Genomic DNA, 17,020 nt, shown 5'->3' on the forward strand with positions numbered 1-17,020 from the left:
TCTTTGAGACAGAAAAGTAAAGGGAAAGGACACAGACAGCAAAAAAATAAAAATAAACTGAAAAGGTTTAAAAAAACTATCGCCTACTCCATACAATACTAAAAGAATGAAAAGTACACAAAGGACACAAGGTGTGTGTGGCTGTATGACCTTGACGTTGACATTAGGAGGTTATGGGAGAGATGAAAGAGCCATTGTAAGGTACAGCCGTAGACAGGTGACCCAGGTACATTTTTTAGTCTGTATGAACCTCTCTGTCGTGTTTTCATAGGACGCCTGGGAAATTTTTAGAAGTGTCTGAAGATTCAGTAGCCGCCTACAACCCTCCAGCATGTCTAGAAAGCAGCATTCCGACAGCCCTCATTGTTCGCTGCGTGTCTGAGGCAAAGTGTAGAAAAATACACAAAAAAAAAAAAAAAAAATATGTCAAAAGTGAGATCCGGCCAGTTAGGATCCTTTCACAGCGATCAGTTTGTCTTCTGTGTTTGCCTTACAAAAAGCATAAGAAAAATGCATTAGTGATTGACCGATATGGGATTTTCGTTGAAAATATCAGCCGATATTGGCCGATACCGATATTCAATGGCCAAAATATCGGTATCGGCCAATATCGGCTGATATTTTCATACATTTAAAAAAAAAAAAAATATTTTTACACTTGACAGGTACAGTTGTGGAGAGATCTGGGGGTCTAAAAGACCTCAACCCCAACCCCCACCCCCTCTGCACTTAAAAGCATTCAAAACAGCCAAGTTTGGCTGTTTTGAACGCTGTCATTTTTTTGAATCTGGCGCTGAATACCCGGAAGTGAAGTCATGACATCACTTCCAGGTTTTTACATGGAGACCCGATCAGAGCCGAATGCGGCTTTGATCCGATCTTCTCTTCGGCCACCTTGCAAGTTGGTTGCCTGGTCTCCCGGTGGGACGGGAGACCCAGGCAAGCTGCGGAAGGCGGCGGGAGGGGGGGCATACCCTTCTGCTCCATGTAATGACAGCCAAGCGGCTTCTCAACCGATATTTTGCCCAATGCATATCGGTATCGGCCGATATTTTCATACATTTAAAAAAAAAAAAAAAAATTCCATTTTTTTTTTTCTTGACAGGTACTCTTGTGGAGGGATCTGGAGGTCTAAAAGACCTCAAACCCCCCATCTGCACTTAAAAGCATTCAAAAAAAGCCAAGTTTGGCTGTTTTGAATGCTGTCATTTTTTTTAATCTGGCGCCGAATACCCGGGAGTGATGTCATGACATCACTTCCGGGTTTTTACATGGAGACCCGATCAGAGCCGAATGCGGATTTGATCGGGTCTTCTCTTCGGGGGCCGTGCAAGCTGGTTGCCTGGATCTCCCGGTGGCACGGGAGACCCGGGCGAGCCACAGAAGGTGGGGGGAGTGGGGGGGGGGGCGTCCCCTCCCGCTCCTTGTAATGACAGCCGAGCGGCTTCTCAGCCTCATCGGTTGTCATTACAAAACAGCCGACCGTCGGCTATGGACGCCGATACCGGGGTGATGCCTCTAGCTGCAGGTATCACTCCGGTACAGCACTGTCCGAAATATCGGTAACCAATATCGGTAACCTAAGGGGCCGATTCCGATATATCGGGGAAAGTGCAGATCGGCCCCCGATATATCGGCATTGCCAATAATAGATCGATCCCTAAAATGCATGACCATTAAATCCTATGGAACTCTTCACACCAGTCAGTTGAAGGTCAGCTGAGTTTTTAAAAGCCCTGCATGCTGCATTTTTGGTGCTGCAAAAAAAAAAACCCTGCACCGATAAGGCACCTTCCCCATAGGAATGAACGAAAAGCTAACCAAAAAAATGAGTTAAAAAACGCACCAGCTGTTGTGTTTTTGGTGATTTTTTTTTGTCTTTTTTTCCCCACAGGTGATGACTGATGTCAGGCAACCACACAATGCATATGCCTTTTTACAATGGAGGAGTGTGAAAAGACCTTCAGGAATACCAGTGTAGCACCCTCCTAGGTAGGTGCTAGGAAAAAGCATCTAATTCAGTGGTCTCCAAACTACGGCCCTCCAGTTGTTCAGGAACTACAATTCCCATCATGCCTAGTCTTGTCTGTGAATATCAGAGTTTTACAATGCCTCATGGGAGATGTAGTTCCACAACAGCTGGAGGGCCGTAGTTTGGTGATCCCTGATCTAATTACTCCTTCTGCTTATCAGGGGAGCTGATGTGTTAGTTTGCCTGTTGCATGTTTCCAGGTGTGATTCACTGGGTCTGAGGGAGTGTCCCCACTGTATCCAATGAGGGAGCTTGTTGGACAGTGGAGGAAACCCAGCCAGTGACACACCAGGTATTATGGCAGTCTCAGTGGGAGGGCATTCCTGCAATGCATCCTGGGATTGATCATAAATACGGAGGAGACATGTGACAGGGCATCTTTGGATGGGAAGCCGAGTCCCAGGAGGAGGTGGACGGCTGTCTCTCCTCCTGTAGGTGTGAGGAAGGTGGTTCAGGCAGTCGGCCTAGTGAACCAGATGTGTAGTTGAGCTGCAGAGGATCCACAATGCTGACGGTGGAGCTGCTGGCAGAGTCTCTTGAGAAAAACAGTGTAAGTGAGGACCAGGAGATTTGCCAAAGGGTCTGCCCAGGATGGGGGGCATGAAGTCAGGTGATGAAGGAGCCAGCTCACATAGGGAGTGATACAGGAAAGGGGGTGCCGTGTAGAGAGAACCCTGAAGAATAGGAACAAAGGGGGTGCCAGGAAAGGGCCCTGAAGATTGTTCTGCAGTACAGTACAGTTTACCTCAGACAGTTCATTTACTACCACTTCACTGTTAATGACAAGGTGAAGCAGCGGCCTTGCCGCACTCAGCATTATTCAGTCGTTCCAGCCAATTGTGCATAGTTATACAAGTTGGAGTATCCCACTCATTCCCTTCTCCTATCCAATTTCTCAATAAAAGACAAAAACCAAAACTCCTAGACTGTTTGCTGACTAAGCCAAAACCACTTTGAAAATGCTGACCTGTCATGCTGTTGCTAATGGTAACCCAGGGGAACCCGTAAGGGAGTAGTGCTACACCAGTCATGGTGAATGTGTAGCAAAATCACACATTAACATTTAAAGTAGAATTCCAGTCAAATAACTAAGTATACCTAAACTTGCTTTGACCCCGATTCTAAGGCCTGAAGAAGGTAGCTAGAATCGCCCATCAACACGGTTAGTGTTGATGGAGAATCCCTGCCACCACGCTATTGAAATCTGACAGTGCAAGGTTTCCCAACCGTCAGAATACAATCACTGCTGGCAACGAAAAAAAAAAAAAACCCCAAAAGCCTGGTTGTACTAAAGCTGAGCGATATATTGACTTCAGTACAACCGGACTGCCCATAGATGGATCGAAATTTAGCCAGTTCTTGTTGAGCCAGATGAATTTCGATCCATCCATGGACGGCTTGATTATAAAGGGAATTATACAAACATAAAAAACAACATGTTAGACTTACCTGTACCGCGCAATGCTTTTGCACAGAGAAGCTCAATCCTCTTCTTATCGGGTCCTCCATTGGCGGTTCTGGCTCCTCCCCCATGCCGAGTGTACCCAATAGCAAGCCTCTTGCTATGGGGACACTCGAGCAGGCTTTCTCCCAGGTCGCGCACGGTGTGTTCATTCACACACAGCAAAAGAATGTCACCAGCACACCAAGGATCTCCAGAGTGGGTCCAAAGCTTTATTCAGCGATCACATAGTTACAGCAGACTGCAAGGTTTTGGTGCCATGTAGGACCCCTTCATCAGGCAAATGACACATCATGTCACCTGCCTGATGAAGGGGTCCTGCATGACTCTGAAACATTGCAATCTTCGGTAAGTATGGGATCGCTGTTTAAAGCTCTAGACCCACTCTGGAGATCCTTGGTGTGCTGGGGGCATTCTTTTGCTTTGACTTGACACGGTTGCAGCCACCTGGACCATGGAATTCAGAGTGCATCACTTTGAAAGTTTTTCTTGACTCCTTATGTACCATTCACACTATTCTTCTGTAAAACCTGGGATCGAGTTATCTTTTGTGGCCACGTCCAGGGAGCTTGGCTACACCATGGACCCTAAAGCTTCTAATAATATTTGAAGCAGTAGTCACAGGAACATCTAGATCAGGGTTCCTCGAACTACGGTCCTCCAGCTGTTGCAGAACTACACATCCCATGAGGCATTGCAAAACTCTTACATTCATAGACGTGACTGGGCATGATGGGAATTGTAGTTCCTGAACAACTGGAGGGCCATAGTTTGAAGACCCTTAATCTAGATGCTTAGAGATGGTCTCACAGCCTTTACCGTTGACATGGTGTTCTAAAATTTTCTTTTTGATCTCCTCAGAAAACCCTGAGCAGAGTGACAACTTTTCTCAATTTAAAGCCCCATGCACAACAAGTGTTTAGCCTCAGCGTCTGGGGCTCTGGCATTTAGCTGCTGGCAGAGGGCAAAAGTCCACCATCCAGCCCAGCTACAGGCAGCCTATCAAACTCTGTGGGAGGCTAAGAGCTGTTGAGCAACTTGCATTTTGGGCATTCATCTCTGGGCTAATACTGCCCTAAATGTAAGTACCCCTTGGTGCACCATGAGCACAGGGCCTGACTGACTGATTACAACAGGGTTTCTCAACCAGGGTTCCGTAGAAAACCTGGGGTTCCTACAAAAGTTGCCAAGGGTTCCTTGACAATGACCAATTTGTGCCTCTCAGAGAAGCTTCCACTAACACCAATTAACTCTTTTAGCTATTACATACATAGTTACATAGTTTGTGAGGTTGAAAAAAGACATCAGTCCATCCAGTTCAACCTATGATGTGTGTGTGTTTGCTGTTAACCGTACATTGTATACCCCTGTATGATGTACATTGTATACCCCCTGTATGTTGTACATTGTATACCCCCTGTATGTTGTACATTGTATACCCCCTGTATGTTGTACATTGTATACCCCCTGTATGTTGTACATTGTATACCCCTGTATGTTGTACATTGTATACCCCCTGTATGTTGTACATTGTATACCCCCTGTATGTTGTACATTGTATACCCCCTGTATGTTGTACATTGTATACCCCCTGTATGTTGTACATTGTATACCCCCTGTATGTTGTACATTGTATACCCCCTGTATGTTGTACATTGTATACCCCCTGTATGTTGTACATTGTATACCCCCTGTATGTTGTACATTGTATACCCCCTGTATGTTGTACATTGTATACCCCCTGTATGTTGTACATTGTATACCCCTGTATGTTGTACATTGTATACCCCTGTATGTTGTACATTGTATACCCCCTGTATGTTGTACATTGTATACCCCCTGTATGTTGTACATTGTATACCCCTGTATGTTGTACATTGTATACCCCTGTATGTTGTACATTGTATACCCCTGTATGTTGTACATTGTATACCCCTGTATGTTGTACATTGTATACCCCTGTATGTTGTACATTGTATACCCCTGTATGTTGTACATTGTATACCCCTGTATGTTGTACATTGCATACCCCTGTATGTTGTACATTGCATACCCCTGTATGTTGTACATTGTATACCCCTGTATGTTGTGGTCTTTAAGGTGCCCATCTAATAGTTTTTTGAAACTATCAATGCTCCCTGCTGATACGACTGCTTGTGGAAGAGAATTCCACATCCCCACTGCTCTGACAGTAAAGAACCCCCTACGTATTTTAGGCTTAAACTGTTTTCCTCTAGTTTTAGTGAGTGGCCACGTGTCTTATTGTATTCCCTTTCTCTGAAAAGTTTGTTCTTTATGCTAGGGTCGCCAGTACAGTATTTGTACATTGATATCATATCCCCCCTCAATCGTCTCTTCTCCAGAGAGAATAGGTTCAGTGCTTGTAGTCTTTCCTCCTAGCCGATGCCCTCCATACCCATAATTATTTTTGATGCCCTTCTCTGGATTTTCTCCAGTTCCAGCACATCCTTCCTGAGGACCAGTGCCCAGAACTGGACAGCATACTCCAGATGTGGCCGGACCAGAGTCTTGTAGAGCGGGAGAATAATCTCTTTATTTCTGGAGTGAATCCCCTTTTTTTATACATCCCAGTATTCTGTTCACTTCGCTTGCAGCGGCTTGGCATTGCATGCCACTGGCAAGCCTGTTGTCCACCAGGACCCCCAGGTCCTTTTCCATCCTAGACTCACCCAGAGGTTCCCCCCCCAGAGAGTAGCTTGCTTTCACATTACTGATGCCCAGGTGCATTATTTTACATTTTTCAACATTAAACCTCATCTGCCATGTAGTTGCCCACCCCGTTATTTTGTTCAGATCCTCTTGTAAGTTTTCCACATCCTGCATAGAAGATATTGGCATGCTTAGTTTAGTATCATCCGCAAATACAGAGATTGTACTAGATATCCCCTCCTCTAGATCATTTATGAATAAATTAAACAGCTATCTGTAAGGGGGTAATTCTTCTCAATGACCACCACACTAATGTATCATGAATAATTTTTAGCAGGGGTTCCCTGAGACCAGAAAATTATTTCAAGGCATTCTCTGTGTTCAACAGGTTGAGAAAGTCCGGATTACAAAATTAAAGACGTGTAAAACAAATTACAGAAAACTGTTTAAATACTCCTATGATCCAACTGTCTATAATCTTTTCTAAGGGTACCAACAAATCTGCCTGGGCCATTTCGAAGAAATATTGTAGAATATATTTGTTTATTTCTTTGTAAACGTTCTATGCTTTACCCTATAATATATCAAAGGCATGCAGGTATACATGCAACAAACACTTTTATTTTCATCACTTTTTAAGGGGAATGAAGCATTCTTTCAATGAGTTGTAAAGGTTCCAACAAACTGGCCCATGGCTGTAGAATTGAGAAGCAATGACTTTTGCTGTCGGTGATTTTAAAAGTCCATTGAGTACCTACAGGTGCTGCTGCAATCATTTTTCTCATGAAGGAATGCAGCCCGTTCCAAAACGCGTCAAAAAGAAAGCGCTCTTTGAAGTCTAGATACATGTTCTACTTGCTTCATAATTGCCCCTACTGAAGTTACATCCAGGACTGCACTTACAGTATCTCACAAAAGTAAGTACACCCCTCACATATTTGTAAATAGTTTATTCTATCTTTTCATGTGACAACATGTCATTGTCGACATTAATGGCTGTGTGTTGAGTTATTTTGAGGGGACAGTAAATTTACACTGTTATACAAGCTGTACACTCACTACTTTACATTGTAGCAAAGTGTCATTTCTTCAGTGTTGTCACATGAAAAGATAGAATAAAATATTTACAAAAATGTGAGGGGTGTACTTACTTCTGTGAGATGCTGTATATGAGTTATGTTACTGTTTACACATATTAGCTTTTCATAGTGCGAGCGCCCTTTTTGCATATATATATATATATATATATATATATATATATATATATATATAAAGAAGCATGGCAAAAGTTTTTTTGACCATACTTCTGGGGGTCACAGGAGGGCATTTAGTTCTGCAGTCTGTCCCAGATTTACCAACAGCAGGCTAAACCCTGGATGCCATCAAAGAGCCGGTCCAGGCTCTGCAGGGATCCCGACAATATTGTCAGAATGCGCGCAGATGCCTGCACCGCTGAGAGCCTAAAGCCAGTAGCCCCCGCCCCCTCCACAACCCGGAATACCAGTGAGTGCGGGACAGGCAGATCAGAGAGCCGGTGACTGACAGTTACCAGCTCTCTGTTCGCTGAAGACTGAGAGCTAAGCGATCAGTGGTCCTCGATCACTCAGTTCTCTGTATAGAGCCGACTACTATATCTGATCTCCCAGGGACTCTGCATTCACTCCATCTGATCTCCCACAGTACACAGAACATGGAAATGCAATTATTTTAGTAAATATAAACTTCTAAATACCTTTTCTCATCCGCAGTATATAGCAGCCTTGTGACTTCTATCAGTGTCTGGTTAAAGCTTGTAGGATGAGTTTTCATTCTCCTCTGACTGTCCTATGAAACTGCAGGACCCCTGACCCTCTGTCTGGACAGTGCTGATTGGCCCTGTGCTGATCACATGCACTCTCGCAAAAAAAAAAAAAAAACTTCTCTAGGAATACACACCAAACTGAGCATGTGCAGAGTGACTCCAAGGCTCTGTTCTTCTATCAGGAGATGGTTTGGGGGACAGTGGAAGAAGGGGGAGGACCAGAGAAGACAGGATCAAACAGCCTTTTTACACAATGCAGAGGATTAACTCCTTAGGTTCCACAGCGAGTGTAAAAAGAATGCATTTTACATACATTTTACAATACATTTTACTGTAGTGGGTAACTCTTTAATCACTGTCCAATCAAAGATTAGGGGCAGGGATGTGACCTAAATTTATTTCACTGTAGGAGAGAAAAGTCAGGCAACTAAGCATATTTTACAGCTTGAAACAACTTTGTAAACCACAGGACTGGATGGACAGAAATACAAAGACTTACCAATAACATGCTCAATCTCCTCTGGGATATCGTACTCATCATCATCGTCTTCCCCGGAGGCGGCGGCTATCGCTGCTTGCTGGGCATCTGAGGAACTCTGGAGTAAGTTGGCAGCCAGACACCGGGAACCACGCTCATACCTGTAAGATATTGGCAAGGCAGCAAATGAATATAAAGTCTTGATCATGAAAACTAAAAAAAGCTTATTGGCGTTCAACTTTAAGCCCCACTCCATGCAGAAAAAAAAAAAAATACCTTTGGCAATGGGACCCTCCAGACGGCAGCCGCACTTTGACGTCATCACATACAGTGCAGGGCCAATAATTCTACATTGTACGAGGACGGCAAAGGCCTGCCCACAACGCCGAATATCAGAGCCCGTCAAAGCCATGAATACGATAAGTATTGCATCCCAACCCCCAACCCCTAGACTTAGAACTAAATTTCAGGAGTTCAGTCACTTTGGAAAAAGTGCAGGCACGCTATGAGTTACGTCCAGGCACGCTATGAGTTACGTCCAGGCACGCTATGAGTTACGTCCAGGCACGCTATGAGTTACGTCCAGGCACGCTATGAGTTACGTCCAGGCACGCTATGAGTTACGTCCAGGCACGCTATGAGTTACGTCCAGGCACGCTATGAGTTACGTCCAGGCACGCTATGAGTTAGGCCCAGGCACGCTATGAGTTAGGCCCAGGCACGCTATGAGTTAGGCCCAGGCACGCTATGAGTTAGGCCCAGGCACGCTATGAGTTAGGTCCAGGCAAGCTATGAGTTAGGTCCAGGCACGCTATGAGTTAGGCCCAGGCATGCTATGAGTTAGGTCCAGGCACGCTATGAGTTAGGTCCAGGCACGCTATGAGTTAGGTCCAAGGAGGTGCATGACATCTCCTGAACGTATCTCTATCATTTATATCTGATCGGTTTATGGTTCTGCTGGAGCATGCACCAATGCTCAGGGCTGCTATGCCCACTCCTCCCCTCTGCTGCCCATTCAAAGAAGCCTTTGCATTTTGTGAATGAGTTTCCATAATGCAAAGGCTACAGTGATTGGGCAGGAGAAGGGGAGGGACAGGGACAGGTATAGCAGTTACAGCCAGGGCCGCTGATAGGGGGGGAACCACCAGCCCTCTTGTACGGGGCCCCGGGCACACAGGGGGGCCCACACAGGGAGGGGGATTAGTGATGGACAACAAATACAGAAATCTTCCTCCAGCACCTGAATCTGATCTGTCCCTCTCCCTGCTACCAGCTTTTATCTGTTGAGAAAGAGACAGTCGTCCCTCACTAATCCCCCTCCCTGTGTGGGCCCCCCCTCCCAGCACTTATCTCAGCTCAGGAGTTTATTTGTAAATTGTAACTTTGTTTCTCTCTCTCTCTGTCTCTCTGATCACTGAGCTCCAACTGCCCAGCCTGTATATTTTTCTCATCTTTTTTATTTAACATCATTTTTTTTTTTTTAGATTTAGCAGGAATTATGCGAGTTATGTTATATTTGTGTCTGATAGTAGGGATTTTGTTGTAATTTTAGCTAAATATATCTTTAATATTTTCTTGGGGGGCCCTGCCAGGTAGTCTGTACGGAGCCCCGCGATTTCTAACAGCAGCCCTGGTTACAGCGACTGTAATGTTGAAGATGCTTAGTCCTGAAGTATCAGCGTTGGGCTCCTGGAAATACAGCAATGGCCGTCTTCTAGGAATGCAATAAAACGGTCAGATGTACAGTTCCTTGAAAAAGTATTCATACCCCTTGGGATTTTCCACATTTTGTCATGATACAACAAAAAGCGTAAATATATTTTATTGGGATTGTTTGTGATAAACCGACACAAAGTGGCCATAATTGTGAAGTTGAAGGAAAATGATAAATGGTCTTCAACATTTTTTGGCAGAAGTCTGGTGCTAAAAAATGTGCGTAACCTTCCCCAACTGTCAGGTCCACAGAGCTGGCAGCGAAAGGGTAAAGTATTATTAAACCCAGGACTCTGCATTCACTATATCTGATCTCCCCAGGACTCTGCATTCACTAGATCTGGTCTCCCCAGGACTCTGCATTCACTAGATCTGATCCCCCCAGGACTCTGCATTCACTATATCTGATCTCCCCAGGACTCTGCATTCACTATATCTGATCTCCCCAGGACTCTGTATTCACTATATCTGCTCTCCCCAGGACTCTGCATTCACTATATCTGATCCCCCCCAGGACTCTGTATTCACTATATCTGATCCCCCCAGGACTCTGCATTCACTATATCTGATCTCCCCAGGACTCTGCATTCACTATATCTGATCTCCCCAGGACTCTGCATTCACTATATCTGATCCCCCCAGGACTCTGCATTCACTATATCTGATCTCCCCAGGACTCTGTATTCACTATATCTGCTCTCCCCAGGACTCTGCATTCACTATATCTGATCTCCCCAGGACTCTGCATTCACTATATCTGATCTCCCCAGGACTCTGCATTCACTATATCTGATCCCCCCAGGACTCTGCATTCACTATATCTGATCTCCCCAGGACTCTGTATTCACTATATCTGCTCTCCCCAGGACTCTGCATTCACTATATCTGATCCCCCCAGGACTCTGTATTCACTATATCTGCTCTCCCCAGGACTCTGCATTCACTATATCTGATCCCCCCAGGACTCTGCAGTCACTATATCTGATCTCCCCAGGACTCTGCATTCACTATATCTGATCCCCCCAGGACTCTGCATTCACTATATCTGATCTCCCCAGGACTCTGCATTCACTATATCTGATCTCCCCAGGACAGAATGTTCATTGACGGATACAGCTCCATATCTTCTTGACCCTTGTCCTACTCCTGTAGGGGGCAGCATAAACCCAAGGGTCAAGAAGATATGGAGCTGTATCCATCAATTAATGAAATTTACATTCTTGGTAAACTTATTCAATGAATCCAAGCTTCGCAAGCTGAGATAACGTGCTGTACTTCACACCAACTACCAGCAAGAATGAGTCCTTACATTTAAAGAGCACCTGTCATTTCAGATCCATCATGGCAGCACCGGTTAGCAGGCATCCACTCACCTGCTCCCGCCACGTTCCTTCCTTGTTGTGTCACCGCCGCATTGCCAGCCGTCCCATTAAAGTGAATGGGACTGTCGGCGAGTCGACAGCGGGTCAAAGATGACAGTTGCTCTTTAAAAAATTCTGATTTAAATTGAGTGGATTTAAATCAAGACTTTTACTAGTGATTTAAATTGACTTGATTTAAATCAAATCCACCCTGTATACAACGTACACTAAATAAGCCTACGATCCCAGACAGCCTCTGCCCTACAGGACAGGCAGACAATAACTATTAATTAGGTGAACCATTCAGAGCCAACCCAAAACTTCAGCAGGGTGTAAGATTAATTAAAAGGATTTCTGAGAACACGAATACAATAGAGGCGGAAAGATGGAGGAAAAGATGAGAGAGATATCAGCATGGGAGATCTCCCAGCCCGAGTTGTCCGACTGATATTCCGGGAGGCCGGATTCTATAGCCGGTGGCCGCTTTTTCTGCATAGTAATAGGTTTGAAGAATGCAGGCCATGCGGGAACCTTCCATCAGTTCAGGTATTATCGGTGGGCCCCCTCCACACCTCCTGCATGGGAAAGTGTCCTCTTCTGTGTGATGCCAGAGGGCCAGTATATGCAGCAATGATTGCCCAAGTTGTCAGGCTGGTTTAACCAAGTCCCTTTATTTACATTGTCATTTATATGAAAGGACGAGGCAGTGGTGACATCTCCCTCACGCTGGGGATTCTGCTGACTTCTTTATAAGTATCGTAATCCAGACTTAAAAGGCAGCAATAGAAATGTACACTGAGTGCACAATTATTAGGCAATTATTTGGCAATTATTAGGCAAGTTGTATTTTTGAACATCTACAGCGCTCTTAGTCAACCCAAAATGTTAATGAACCTCAAACCTACATTTTTAAAGTAACTCTAAGAGCCCATTCAGACTAGCGCGACACGACTTTGGGGGGCGACCTGTGAAGTTGCGTGCACCGCGACTTCGGCGCGACTTGCAGAGACTTCACATAAGTCTATGCAAGTCGCCTCCAGGTCGCCCCAAAGTGTGTTGCTCCTATTAGAACGGGTCCTGTGCTAATCAATGGACCGCGACCGAGCGCGACTTGTCAGGCTGACAAGTCGCCTGACAAGTCGCGCTAATGTGAATGGGCTCTAAAGGTTGGTTGTTGTTTTTTTTTTTGCTTTTTAACCAGTTGCCGCTCCTGCGTAAACCGACGTAGGTATAGGTCGGTCACGCGCCTGCAGCTAGGGGGCAAGTGCGCCGGCGCACTCCTGCCCCGGCTTGTCAGCGGGGACTCCGGTGCACAGGGTAGGTGGCACCGATTGCCGCCTGACACCCGCGATCGTTCCCCGCTGAGAGAGAAGGACGGTCGGATGTTGTAAACACAGCTGACCGTTCTTCTCTCTGGAATGATCAAAGAGCGCCTGTGATCCTTCTATATAAGATCACATATGTCTCTGATCATTTCACAAGCCACTCCCCCATACAGTTAGAAACACGACCCTAGATACAAATTTAAAGCGGAAGTAAACCCTTTGATTTGACAGTTTCAAAAAACAGTTAAATTTCCAGCATGTGCTGTAAATGTAAGTCTCACATTGGTTGTGCTCTCAACCAAACTGTCAAACCATCCAATGGCTGGTGTCATAACTGATCACATGTGCAGCACCATGGCAGTTGAAGGTCAAACAGAGGCCAAGATGGCAGCTTACTTGGCTGAAAATGATAGGAGGGTTTACTTCCACTTTAACCCCTTGATCATCCACAGTTTAACCCCTTCCCTGCCAGTGTCATTAGTACAGTAACAGTGCATATTTTTAGCACTGATTACTGTAGTAATGTCACTGGTCCCCCCCCCCCCCCAAGTGTAAAAAATGGCAGTTAGGGGTCCGATCTGTCCGCCGCAATGTCGCAATCCCACAAAAAAAAAAATCGCAGATTGCCGCCATTACTAGTAAAAAAAAAAAAAAAAAAACACAATAAAAATGACATAAATCTTTCCCGTAGTTTGTAGACGCGATAACTTTTGTGCAAACCAATCAAAATCCGCTTATTGCGATTTTTTTTAACCAAAAATATGTAGCAGAAAACAAATTGGCCTAAATTTATTAAAAAATTTTGGTTTTTAAATTTTTTTGGGGGAAATGTTATATAGCAGAAGGTCAAAAATATATATCTTTTTTTTTCAGAATTGTCGCTTTTTTTTTTTGTTTATAGCGCAACAAATAAAAATTGCACAGGTGATCAAATACCACCAAAAGAAAGCTCTATTTGTGGGAAAAAAAGGACATCAATTTTATTTAGATACAGCGTCGCACGACCGCACAATTGTCCGTTAAAGTAACACAGTGCCGAATCGCAAAATATGGCCTGGTCATTAAAGGGGCAAATCCTTCCAGTCCAGAAGTGGTTAAAGAACAAACATGTTATACTTACCTGCTCTGTGTAAGGGTTTTGCACAGAGCAGCCCCATCCTCCTTTTTTGGGGTGCCCTGGCGGTGCTCTAGGCTCCTCCTCTTCTTTGGGTGCCCCCACGGAGAGCCACTTTCCATGGGGGCACCTGTGCAGGCACGCTCATGACACGGCCCCGCCCCCATGCCACTGAATTTGATTGCCAGCAGCGGGAGCCAATGGCTCCTGCTGTTCTTAATCTATCCAATGAGAACCCAAGACAGCGGCTGGAGCCGTTGGGCTTGTGCTGGTCGCTGGAACGTTTAAGGTAAGAATAACGGGGGGGGGGGGGGTCTGGGGGGGCAGCTGCAACCAAGAAGGTTTTTTACCTTGATGCATAGAATGCAATAAGGTGAAAAACCTTGAGACATTACAACTCCTTTAACAACTTGCTGACCAGCCACCGCCTATATACAGTGGCAGGTTCCCGCAAATTTTCGGTCAGCTGAGTATGCGCAGTAAGAACTTTCGGTCAGTCGGCTGATGGAACGTCACTTCCGTTCGCTGATCTGACAGAACACCGGCACCATCGGATTGCAAAACGCACAAAAATTTCTATCGACAAATCATTTAAAAAAAACAGTTACATTCCTGGATTTCCAACAATCATATTTGATTGTGTCCTCAACTAAACTGTCAAACCATCAAATGCCTGGTGCTATAACAGATCACATGTGCAGCACCATGGCAGTTGCAGATCAAACAGAAGCAGCTTCCTTGGCTTTAAAGTAGAACTAAACCCTCCTATCTTTTTTAAGCCAAGGAAGCTGTTACCTCAAACTTCAATAGCCACAGTGCTACACGTGTGATCAGTTATGACAACAGCCATTTGATAGTTTGAAAGTTTGGTTGAGGACACAATCAAAAGTGACAGTTAGCATTTCCGACACGTAGCTGTTTTTTGAAACTGTCAAACTGATGGGTTTAATTCCGCTTCAAGGCTGTCAGCAGATCAGCCTCTACAAATTGAGCAGTGATTAAAATGAGCAACTGAGCATGTGCAAAGCAGGGTGAGACAGTGTGGTCATCTAGCAGGTCCTATTTTCTGACTGAAGTTCCAATTTAATGGCACCTCCTCGCACTTTGCCTTCGTGAACGCCAGAATGTATGAGAAGGGCAACTAAACTAATAAGGGGATAGGAGGGAATTATGAGGAACGTTTGCAAGTGCTTTATTTATTCTCCCTGGAGAAGAGATGCCTGAGAGGGGACATGATAGCGATTTACAAATACCTCAATGGTTATCCCAGCATAGAAAAAAAACTATTCAGTCCCAAGGAATGTATGAGGACACGAGGACATACAATGCGATTAGAGGAGAAGCGATTTAACCTCAGGCTACGCAGAGGGTTCTTTACAGAAAGGGCAACAAGATTGTGGAATTCTCTTCCACAAATGGTGGTAACTGCGGGGAGCATGGCTACTTGGACGTACATCTCAAGGATCAGAACATTCAGGGGTATGTGAGATGATTACAGTCACACACACCTACACAGGTTGAACTGGATGGACTATTGTATTTATTCAACCTTAACTACCGTGTTACTATGACTCGCTAAGTTGATAGTGTCTGTTCCTGCTGATGCTTTATACAGCCATGTCTGATGTGATCTGCTTTAGTATTAAGAGATTGGACATTTGCACTACCGATACGTCTTGTTGATGAACGAAATATATTTCAACTTCGAATTTACAATTTTTTTGTACTTTGATATAAATTTTCTAATAAAAAAAAACATTTGAAATAAAAAAAAACACACATATGATTACACACCTCCACTTGGCCACCTTGGTTTTAAGGAAAGTGAGTCCTAGACGTTGGACAAGCTTTACTCCCAGCTTGTGAAGAAGATTGTTGTTGCTGTCACTGAGCTTGCAGTTATTAACAGCGGTGAGGACGGTAGCAGCTGAAGGAAAGAGACCAGATCAATACCGGCTTGATATCACACCATACATAATAATAATAATAATATCACACCATACATAATAATAATACCACACCATACATAATAATATCACACCATACATAATAATAATAATATCACACCATACATCATAATAATAATATCACACCATACATAATAATAATATCACACCATACATAATAATATCACACCATACATAATAATAATAATATCACACCATACATAATAATAATAATATCACACCATACATAATAATATCACACCATACATAATAATATATATCACACCATACATAATAATATATATCACACCATACATAATAATATCACACCATACATAATAATAATAATATTATCACACCATACATAATAATAATAATATTATCACACCATACATAATAATAATATTATCACACCATACATAATAATAATATTATCACACCATACATAATAATAATATCACACCATACATAATAATAATATCACACCATACATAATAATAATAATATATATCACACCATACATAATAATAATATTATCACACCATATATAATAATATATATCACACCATACATAATAATATATATCACACCATACATAATAATAATAATATCACACCATACATAATAATATATATCACACCATACATAATAATATCACACCATATATAATAATAATATCACACCATACATAATAATAATAATATCACACCATATATAATAATAATAATATCACACCATACATAATAATATCACACCATATATAATAATAATAATATCATACCATACATAATAATATCACACCATACATAATAATAATAATATTATACTGTATAATGCAGAACACATTTAAAGTAGCCTAAGGCCTCGTTCACATGAGTGTATATAGGTGTACACCCATGGAAGGTCTGTCTTTGCCCGCATGGTATACATGTGTTCTGTGCATCTACGTGCAGACAGTTCTAGTCACATCAGTTGGGAGGAAGCCACTGCACAGACACAGCTGCTACTCCCAATCTGATATCCATGTGAGTGCGTGTCCCCGAATATGGACAGTATGAGATCGGGGACACGCATCCATGGACAGTATGAGATCGGGGACACGCATCCATGGACAGTAT

The 17,020-nt window shown here is 43.6% G+C and overlaps 1 protein-coding gene across 1 annotated transcript in view; it reads right to left on the bottom strand.

The window, feature by feature from the left end:
* Positions 1-17,020, bottom strand: part of TBCD (tubulin folding cofactor D) — a 315,022-nt gene that overhangs the window by 241,155 nt on the left and 56,847 nt on the right. The window contains exons 9-10 of the mRNA XM_082272657.1: positions 15,751-15,883; positions 8,465-8,604 (exon numbers count right to left, since the gene is read on the bottom strand). Coding sequence (XP_082128783.1) covers positions 8,465-8,604; positions 15,751-15,883 — 273 coding nt within the window. The remainder of the gene's footprint in view (positions 1-8,464; positions 8,605-15,750; positions 15,884-17,020) is intronic.

This window comes from Pelophylax lessonae (genome assembly GCF_965119305.1).
Source record: "Pelophylax lessonae genome assembly, chromosome: 11".
Taxonomy (NCBI): domain Eukaryota; kingdom Metazoa; phylum Chordata; class Amphibia; order Anura; family Ranidae; genus Pelophylax; species Pelophylax lessonae.